This window comes from Elephantulus edwardii, unplaced genomic scaffold (genome assembly GCF_000299155.1).
Source record: "Elephantulus edwardii isolate Elephantulus edwardi_28Jun2011 unplaced genomic scaffold, EleEdw1.0 scaffold00389, whole genome shotgun sequence".
In the NCBI taxonomy this organism is placed as follows: Eukaryota; Metazoa; Chordata; class Mammalia; order Macroscelidea; family Macroscelididae; genus Elephantulus; species Elephantulus edwardii.
The window spans coordinates 766,263-776,777 of record NW_006400139.1 but is presented as its reverse complement, the minus strand read 5'-3'; the positions used below and the strand labels follow the sequence as shown (position 1 = coordinate 776,777).

General features: G+C 35.8%; 1 protein-coding gene across 1 annotated transcript in view; it reads right to left on the bottom strand.

The window, feature by feature from the left end:
* Positions 1-2,604: 2,604 nt before the first annotated feature.
* The window catches only part of LOC102877255 (olfactory receptor 10AG1-like), a 14,735-nt gene continuing 6,824 nt past the window's right edge, over positions 2,605-10,515 (bottom strand). The window contains exon 3 of the mRNA XM_006902306.1: positions 2,605-3,615. Coding sequence (XP_006902368.1) covers positions 2,605-3,615 — 1,011 coding nt within the window. The remainder of the gene's footprint in view (positions 3,616-10,515) is intronic.

The following is a 10,515-nucleotide window of genomic DNA, read 5'->3' as shown; positions in this document are numbered from 1 at the left end:
GTGTTGAGTGGAAACCGATTCATAGCTGACCTTCTAGTGAGTTTTCAAAGGCTGCATATTGCACAGGAGGAGATTGGATAACTTTCTTTCCAACAGAGTAACTGGTGTATTTGAACCTCGTGCCTTTGGTCAGGAGTGCAATTCCCTGCCACAAGTCCACTTGCCCTCCTCTTTGAAAACTCATGTTAAAATAAATTACATTTCTGGCACATTTTTACTGGAAGTGGGCATATTTAATTTTGTGTTTGTTTGTTTTGCTTATGAGTTTCCTAGAGTAGTAAGAATATAATTATGACTACATATTGATCCTTGAAAGGGTTAAACCGGGTGGCTCCTTGGAGGCAAGGATTCTGAGGCTCCATCTAGCATACTTTGGACATGTTGTGAGGAGAGACCAGTCCTTGGAGAAGGACATCATGCTTGGGAGGGTGGAGGGACAGCGCAGGAGGGGAAGGCCTTCTATGAGGTGGATTGATTCAGTGACTGGGATAATCGGGATGGGAGGTCGGAGACAGTGGGATTGGCACAGGACAGAGCAGAGTTTAGGGCTGTCGTATGTAGGGTCGCTATGAGTCGTAAGCGACTCGACGGCACATAACAACAACAACATTAATTCTTCTCTTGATGATTAGCTCACTATTTTGCAACAGATTAGTGGTCTAAGAACAGATCTCTCTCATTTGTTCTTCTCATGAACAATTAAGCAAATCAACAAAAAAGTAGATTAATTTAAAAACAACTAGTAGAGATACTAATTCAGAAATTATTGATTTATAAATCTATAATAAAACAATTTCTCACTGGTTAGTTGTCTTATATCTTAAAGCACCACAGACCCATTTATGGAGCTGTGAGAATGAAAGGACTTCTCAATTACTGGAAGAGAATATGACTAAATATATAACTTGGAAAACAGAACACACACTACTAAATGCTATCATTTTTTCTTCTTTTCTCTATTTTATTGATAACAAGGGCTCATTGTGAAAACGAAAATTCAGAAAAGCTTTAGGAAAAGAACAGAACAGCTATACCAGAATATTACAATTTATAGTCGTCAATACATGTATGTATGCTGTGTTTATAGTATACTTATGATAACTTTTTTTTTATTATAAAATATAATTACCCCTGGTAGCATACTGGTAAGAAATTGGGCTGCTAATCTAAAGGTACACAATTTGAATCCATCAAGAAAGTCTGGAAGCCCTAACTTTCTGTAAACTCTCATTAAAATTAATTTAAAAAAATGAAAGATAAAGATATATATCCTTGGCATAATTTCCTGCATCTGAAGACCCATTAAAGGGTCAGCTGTAAATAAGTTCCAAAAAAAAAAACCACCTTTCTAAAAAAATTAATCCCCTTATTCATAATTATTTACTTACCATTTTCTGGAAAAAAAAAAAAGCTAAGGAGAGGGGGGGAAACTGTGAGTAACACAATGATTTTTTTTACAAATTTAATGTAAATGCTTTATAATATCTATTTCATCAACCCATCATATTGCATTTTGTTGAAATATTTAACCTATTTCATCAACCCATCATATTGCATTTTGTTGAAATATTTAACCACATATACATTTAGTCCATAATGAATGCTTGATTTTATTGTTAGATGCCCTTTGAGTTGACTATGACTCATAGGGACTCGATGCATACCAGATCAATCTGCTGTATTTTCGAGTTGACTATGACTCATAGGGACTCGATGTATACCAGATCAATCTGCTGTATTTAAAAAAATAACTGTAGTCACTAAGTCAACTAACCTCATTTAGGGTCTTTTCTCTCTATCACCTGTCTTCTGTTTTTCCAAATATGATATCTTTTTCAAAGATTCACCCTTCCTGACAACTGGCCAAAATATGGGATCAAAGTTTATTGTTACTGATATACATTCATAACTTTCCCCCCTAAATAGATACACCCCATTTAAAAGTGGTTTCTTCCAAAGAATAGCTTGTCTGGAGAGCCATAGAGAGATCAAATTGTAAATAAAAATTTAACAGAAATATGTGAGGCCAAACTATATGTATATCAATGATTAAAGTTATAGATAATCTGGTTTTTAAAATGTGTTGCACAACTATTTGACAATTCAGGGAAAGGAGTGATAAAATTCCAGCAAGTGACCCAATTCTCTGAATTACCTAATACCCAGCAGAAATTCTTATTCATGGAAGACACTCCACAGAGAAATTGAAGAATTAAAAAAAGAATGACTTGCTCTCTGTGGATCCCTATGTTACTTGTATAACCAGAGCAAAGATCTGACAACATTACAAACACCTTTAAACTTAGAAATAATAAGCACTGGTTGTAAATACCAAGGAGAGTTAAAAATATACCTCTATTTAAATGTGGCCTAGTGGTAAGAAGCTGCACTGCCAACTTGAAGACCCAGGTTTCTAACCCACCAACTGCTCCAGTGAAGGAAAGTAGGCAGTCACCTTCCAAGTGATTACAGCCTCTGAAAGCCCACCGGAAGGTCAGCTATGAGTCAGCTCTGACTCAATGGTAAATAATAACAATTTAAGTATACTGAAGAAAAAGACACTAGAAAGCAATTATCATAGATTTAAGTTAGTCCTTAACTTGTTTATTTACATAGCAGTTTTCTCAATGCCATTATAACATCTTTGTTTCTTAGAGTATAAATCATAGGATTAAACATGGGGGTCAAGATGGTGTAGAAAAGAGAAAGCACTTTGTCAGTTCCCTCGGGGTGACTGGTCTTGGGTCTTAGGTAGGAAATAATGGCTGTTCCAAAGAAGAGCCCCACAGCCATCAGGTGAGACGAGCATGTGGAGAAGGCTTTGGCCCGACTTGTGGCAGAAGGCAGCTTCAGGATGGTGGAGATGATTTTACTATAGGAGCCAAGTATTAACAGAAATGGAACCACAGCATATAATGTAACACCTATGAATTCCAACATCTCGTTTACAAAGATATCCCCGCAACTTAGTTTGAGTATCGGGGGGATGTCACAAAAGAAATGGTTGATTTGGTTGGATCCACAAAAGTGCAGAGTGAAAATCTCATATGTCTGCCCTATCTGTACTGGAACTGCAGTGATCCAGGAGCCTGTCACTAACTGGATACAGACGCCACGATTCATGACGAGAGGATAGTGCAGAGGGTTACAGATGGCCACATAGCGGTCATAGGCCATCACTGCCAGGAGCAAACACTCCGCGCTTCCAAGCACAAAGAAGAAGTACATCTGTGTCGCACAGGCAACCAGGGAGATTCTTCTTCTCTGTGTAGCAAAATTCTTCAGCATTCTGGGGAGAGTGACGGATACATAGCAGATTTCAAGGAAGGAAAAGTTTGCTAGGAAAAAATACATCGGGCTCTGGAGGGCAGGATCTATTTTTGTCAGAAGACATATGGTGCCATTGCTCGTCAGAATAATAATATAGATTATTAAAAACAATCCAAAAAGAAACCACTGGAGATGGGGCAGCTCAGCAAAATCCAAGAGAACAAACTCCTTCAATTTCGTTAGATTTCCTTCCGTTAACATTTCTTGAGGATTCATCTGTGGAAAAGATAAATTTACATTGCATTTTTCTTTACCTGTCTGTATCTCTTTGCCTCTTCCATAAATCTGAGTTTAGGATGAATTTTAAGATCATTGCAAGTGCACTTTAAGAACAATTCAACAAACAAGTATTCCATCATGATTGATAAAAACCAAACTCACTACAAAGAAGTCAAATGAAAATGCAGGGATCCTATGGGACAGAGGCATTTGTGTGTGGATCACAACAAACTGTTGCTAACTCTGAAAACATGAATCTCAGAACACTTGATTGTACTTATGTGAATCGTATACTTGGACCAGGAGGCAGTCATCGGAAAAAAGGAAGAAAATACTGAATGGTTTAAAATCAGAAAAGGTGTGTGCCAGGGATGCATCCTGTCTTCCATACCTTTTCAATGTATATGCGTAACAGATCATCCAGTAGGCTGGGATCTATGAGGAGAGATGAGGCATCAGGATAGAGGAAGACTCATCAACAACCTGTATTATATATTTGACACAACCCTGCTTGCTGAAACTAAGGAGGACATGAGGTTTTTGCTGCAGATGGTCAAGGACTGTAGTCTTCAATATAGTTTGAAGCTCAACATCAAGAAGACAAAGATTCTCACCACTGGGCCAATTGGCAACGTCATGGCAGACGGCTAAGAGATTGAGATTGTTAACAGCTTCAGTTTGCTTAGCTCCACAATCAACATTCTTGGTACCAGCAGACAGGAAATAAAAAGACAAATTGCATTGAGAAAGTCTTCTATCAGGAACCTCTTCAGAGTACTGAAAAGCACTGATGTCAGTCTGGAGACTAAGGGGCACCTGATCCAGGCTATAGTCTTTGCAATTTCTTGCTATGTATCAGAGTGCTGGCCAAAGACTAAAGATGATAGAACAATCAATGCCTTTGAGTTGTAGTGCTGGAGAAGAGTATTGAGTATAACATGGACTGCAAGGAGAACAAAAAGGTTCCACCTAGAGAGAGTAAAACCAATCTGCTCCAAGGAGGCAAAAATTCTGAAGCTGTGTTTGACATACTCCGGGAATGTTTCAAGGAGGAACCAATCTGTGGAGAGGGACATCATTCTTGGAAGAGTGGAAGGACAGTACAAGAAAGGAAGACCTTGGATGACATGGACTGACTGAGTGACCCGCATAATGTGGGTGGATGCGTCAGAGACAATGAAATTGGCTCAAAATAGAACAGGGTTCAGGGCTGTTGTACATTGGGTGACTATGAGTCATGAGCGACTCCACGGCACATAACAACAACAACAACAATAATATGTAAATAGAAACACATTGAATGAAGCTTCAACTTTATAAATGACTGTTATTGTAATGATTAGTATTATTATAATTGTCAGTGATTTATTATTATATCAATACCAAATTAATTTCATTCACTTGGAATTTTCTTCATATTCTATACTATATAATTATACTCCATGTATTTCATTTGGCTTATTTATTACAGGATTGTTGAGAATGAAGTGAGATTTAAAACAATTATGACAATGCTGCAAAATTCGAAAAATAAAAAGTATATTTCAAGTTGCATTTTTTTCTGTGCATTATTTACCAAATTTGGATTTTCATAATTATCTCTATTTTGTGCATTCTAACCTATACTATCCATCACTGTTAAAATCTTAGCACTGAATTTAGGATAAGTATTGCACACATTTATTTACTTAATAAAAATATCTGCATAAGTAAAAGATGCTGCACATCATAAATCAGTAGTTTGTTGGTTTTATATGCTGAGTTAGAACCAATTCATAGCTCACCATCCAGTAGATTTTCAGGGGATGTAAAGCACATCTGAAAACATAGATTTAAAGATTGATAATATTGTAATCTCATGGTTCAGATAAGATTTTTAACTGATCTGAGATAATGGAATAGGTATTATTAAGATTAACCAAAAACTCTGGAAGGAGAAAGGAATTTATACTCACAGGGAAAAAAAATGATTCAGATGTATTTATTTATGAATGAGGCTCTTGGATAATAAAACTCACAGAGACTGCTGATACTGTGTGCTGTTGAATCAGTTCTCACCAGTCCCGGGGCATCTTCTCTTCCAATATTGTGTTATCATCACAGTTTAAACCTCTGCTTTAATTCATTGCATTGGTCTTTCTCTCCCCCCACCCTGCCCCCGATCTCCTATTTTATCAAGCAAATGACCCTCTCCATGAAAGGGTTTCTCCTGATAACATGTCCAAAGTTCAAGAAACAAAAGACTTGACATTTTTTGCTGAAGGAGAACTCTGGCTGGACTTTTTATTTACATTTGTTTTTTCTTCTTCCAGCCTATGTTACAGTCAATATTTCTTGGAAAGACATTCATTGTTCAGTCTTTATTAATTTTCTAGCTGTCACATGTATATTATATGATTGAAAATACCACAGTTGCTTAGGTACACCTTTGACCTCCAAGTGATAGCCTTGCTTTTAAAAAAGTCTCTGGCAGTCCATGTGTCAAATTTATATTTCATAGCCATTTATTTTGGATGCAAGTAAAATGAAATTGTTTACTTTCTCAATATGTCCTCCATTTAGCATGAAGTTGCTTAGTGAATAAATTTTAAAAGTGACTATTTTTAAATGTAAATTAGAAGTATAAAATGTTATATTACATTAAAGAACACTACAAATATAACACTTTATTATTTTTAGATTGTTAACTTAAAATATTATTTTCTTTAATATAAATATGTCTTTGACTCTAATGGTTATAAATTTATCATATAGATTTTTTTTGCTGTTTATTTGTTATTAAAATAACATCAGGACTAAAATGCAGAAATATAATCCTTATATAATGTCATACTCTTTGGGAGAAAATGGCATTTTATTAATATTATTTGTCACACCTCATGTCTCAGCATACTTTTTAGTGTTTCACAGAGACTTAACAGTATTATTTAAAAATCAATGTGTAATACAAATTACAGTGAATGGAATCAGAATCATATAGGACTGAATTAATAAAAATATAAAAAATAATAATACAGCATAATTGTAATAATCAATTTAATAGTACCTTGAACTCATAATATCTTGAGCTTTACTATAAAATATGCCAATTTACCATTTCCAAGGAGGAAAATAGAAGTGGTGATGCGCTTGTTGAAATGTTAAGTGCTTAAAATAAATTCTGATGGTCCAACCAAGGAGTTAGTCTGTTGAATGAAGATGTGACTGTAGCTTTTTTTTTAAAGAGTTATAATCTTGGAAATCCTTTTAGGCAGCTCCACTGTATTTGCATTGTCACTGTGGCTGGAATTGGTTAGATGGCAGTAACTTTCAGTTTTTGATTTCTGATGTAATTTTATTTCTGCCTTTCCACAGAGGATTTAAATATTTAAGAGTTTGAAATACTTTGGCTTAACCATGCAGTTTCACCAAAAACATTTAAGTCACCTTTAAAACAATCTTTTCATTTTGAAGATGCTCTTTAAATAAAAGTTTTCTATCCCTTGGGATCGCTTCCCTCTGACATTGCTGTTTACTTCTACAAACCTTTTAGTACATAGACACTTGTTTTATTTATTTATTTTACTCAATAGTGCTAAAGCAACTAAATATATGCTTTATGAGCAACCATTTCAGTGAAATAGAGTGCCCAGAGAGCTTTAAAGTAGTATGAATTTTCCATTAACATAGTAACACTGCTGGAAGCCATCCAAATTGAGATAATTCTCAATTTATCTATTATAAATGCTGCAGCAACTCTTAGAGACCAGCCTCCCTGATAATCTGTTCTGCATATAGATTGAAAAGATATGGAGATAGGACACATCCTTGACACACACCCTTCCCAATTTTGAACCATGCAGTGTTTCCTGATACAGGCCATGGTCTTTGCCATTACTCGGTATGCTGTAGAGAGCTGGACAATGACTAGGGATGACAGAAGGAGAGTTAGTGCCTTTGAGCTGTGGTGCTGGAGAAGAGTGTTGAATATATCATGAACTGCTAGGAGAACAAACAAGTTCGTCCTGGAGAGGGTGAATCTGGGCTGTTCCTTGGAGACAAGGATTCTGAAACCTCATTGGACATACTTTGGACATGTTGCAAGGCAGGATCTGTCCTTAGAGAGGGTCGTCATGCTTGGGAGGGTGGAGATACGACACAGGAGAGGAACCCCCTCAATGAGATGGATTGATTCTGTCACTGGGGTAATGGGGAAAGGCATGTCGGAGACAGTAAGATTATCAAGGGATAGAGTAGGGTTTAGGACTGTTGTATATAGTGTTGTTATGATCACAACCGACTCGACCACACATTAAGAACAACAACAAAAAGTTCATAGAGTTTCCAGAGGCATGTTGTTTTGGAAGTAGATGCCACTACTGCTTCCCAACCTGTCTTAAACTGGGAGCTCCACCATACACTGTCTGCCTTGTATAACTGTTGTGGAATTTAACACCCCAATGGCACAAGGTTCAGCATCACAGCAACCCCAGGTTACCTCAGTACAGCAAATTGACCAAAGAACACTGCACCATTTGGGAGAATGTTCCTCCAAAATATAATAACAACCAACTTTTAAATACAAAGGTATTCCCTAAGGTCTTTTGGACTCTATAAACAAGAGGCTCAAATTAAAACAACCAATATAGTATATTGTTGTTGTTGTTGGTATACTTTCCAAATTTTTTTGCTTAATATATATAGAAGGAGGCCTTTTTAGTTAGGGACCTCTTTCCAAGTAATGAGTTCTCTGAAGAGTCATCGTGAGAGCAAAATACATTGTGTAAGTTGAATAAAAGTAATTGTGCAACTTTGTTTTGAAATATCTTTTAAAACTATTAATGTTCATGAAAATTAAACATATAATATCCAGTAAGTGATTCAGAAAGGTATATATTACAAAGGGTTCGAAGCAGTACTGCAATACTAAAGACACATGGTTCAAATCCACCATCTGCTCTGTGCAAAAGGATGGGGAATCTCTTCCTGTTCAATTAAGATTAACAGACTGAAAATTCACCAGAAGGTCAGCCATGTGTTGGCTTAATACATAACAACAGATTAAATCATTCCCTGCAGATGTTATTTTTCAGAGAAGACACTAATAATACAAGTTGCACTAACAAAAACTACTGGTTGGATTGTTGTTTTGGGTTTGTTTCTGGTTTTGTTTTGTTTTTTCCTTATACAAGAATCACACAAGTTCATTGTAATACACACTGAAAATTCAGAAAAACAATAAACAATTAGTGGGACATTTGCTTTAGAAGATAACATTAACAATGAAGACAACATTTCCATTCATGAGAAATATTTATGTCTCTGTGTTTGTGCTGTGTATAATGTGTATGTGTGTATGTATAATTCATGTGATTTACAAAAAATTGTTATATTTTCCTTTTAAAAAGTAAACCTGCTCACTCATACATATCTTTGTCCACCTATTATCTCCAGAAAACTACAAACAAGACCAAGTAAAATGGAAAAATAAGTCTAACCTGATAATTTTCAAATTTTCTGCAAGTGTTTTAATAATGTCTATTTCATCCAACAATAGTATTGTGTTATGTTGAAATCAGTAACCACATAGACATGAGTGGTCCATGATCAATGCTTGTTGTTGTTGTTAGGTGTGACATGAATTGACTCTAACTCAGTGACCTTATATATCACAAACCAACACCAAGCTACATCCTGAACCATCCTCACAATCTTTACTGTACTTAAACCCATTTGTTGCAGTCATTATATCTATCCCTGAGCAAGAGGGAGTTCCTCTTCTTCATTGACCACTATCTATTTCCAAGGAGTGTTGTTTTTTGTTTTCTGACAACATGCCCAAAGTATCAATTCTTAAGGCATCAATTCTTCGTCTATTGTCCTTACTGATTTTCCAGCTTTCATATACGTAGCAAGCAATTGAGAAGACCATGGCTAGGTTGAGATTCATCTTAGTCTCCAAGCTGACATTATTGCTCTTTAATTCTTGGAAAAGAAATCTGATAGCAGATTTTCCCAATGCAATATATCTCTTGATTTCTTAACGGTTGGTTCCAATGATATTGATTGTGGGTCTAAGCAAGATTAAATATTTGATCTCGTCAATCTCTTCTCCGTCTATCATGACTTTACCTACTGGCCTGCTGGTGAGGATTTTCGTTTTCTTGATATTAAGATATAATCGATTTTGAAGGCTGTAGTCCTTGATCTGCTGAAGCAAACACTTCAAGTCTTCCTCACTCTCAGCAAGCAAGGCTGTTTCATCTGCATAACAAAGATTGTTGATAAATGAGCCTTCATCTGTTCCTGGTACCACATTTTCTCATGTAAATCTAACTTCTCCAGTTATTTTCTCTCCTAATTCTTTTTCATCAAAAATTTCCTGATGTCTGAAAGGGATTTTCTTCAGTGTGTGGTTTCTTTAGATAGTCATTGTAAGACTAAAATGTATATATAGTGTTTATTCAAAGTATATAGATCACCTAGTTTCTAAAATGTATCCCACAACTGTCTGAATATTCCTGGGAACTAATAATAGTATTTCTAATAAGTGATCTAACATAATATAAATTACAGGGGTCTAAATGAAGACATTCCTTGCATGTCTTCATATTCAGGAAAACCATTTCATGGTGAAATGGAATAATTTTTAATGGAATGATTTGCTGTCTGCTGATTCATATACTCGATATGTAACAAAGATCAGACAAGAAAACAAACAATTTATCATTTAAAAAGAATATTTTGGCTGTTAAAATAAGGTACAAGCAGTCAGGAAATAAGGAGACACATTACACTGGGGAAATCTGCAGTTAGGAACCTTTGCAAAATGCCTCTTTGAGGACTAAGGTGCATCTGATTTAGGCTATAGTCTTTGTGATTACTAGCTATGCATCTGAGACCAGGACAATGAATAAGGATGACAGAAATAGAATTGATACCTTTGAGAAGTGGTGTTGGAGAAGAGCACTGAACATCCCACAGACA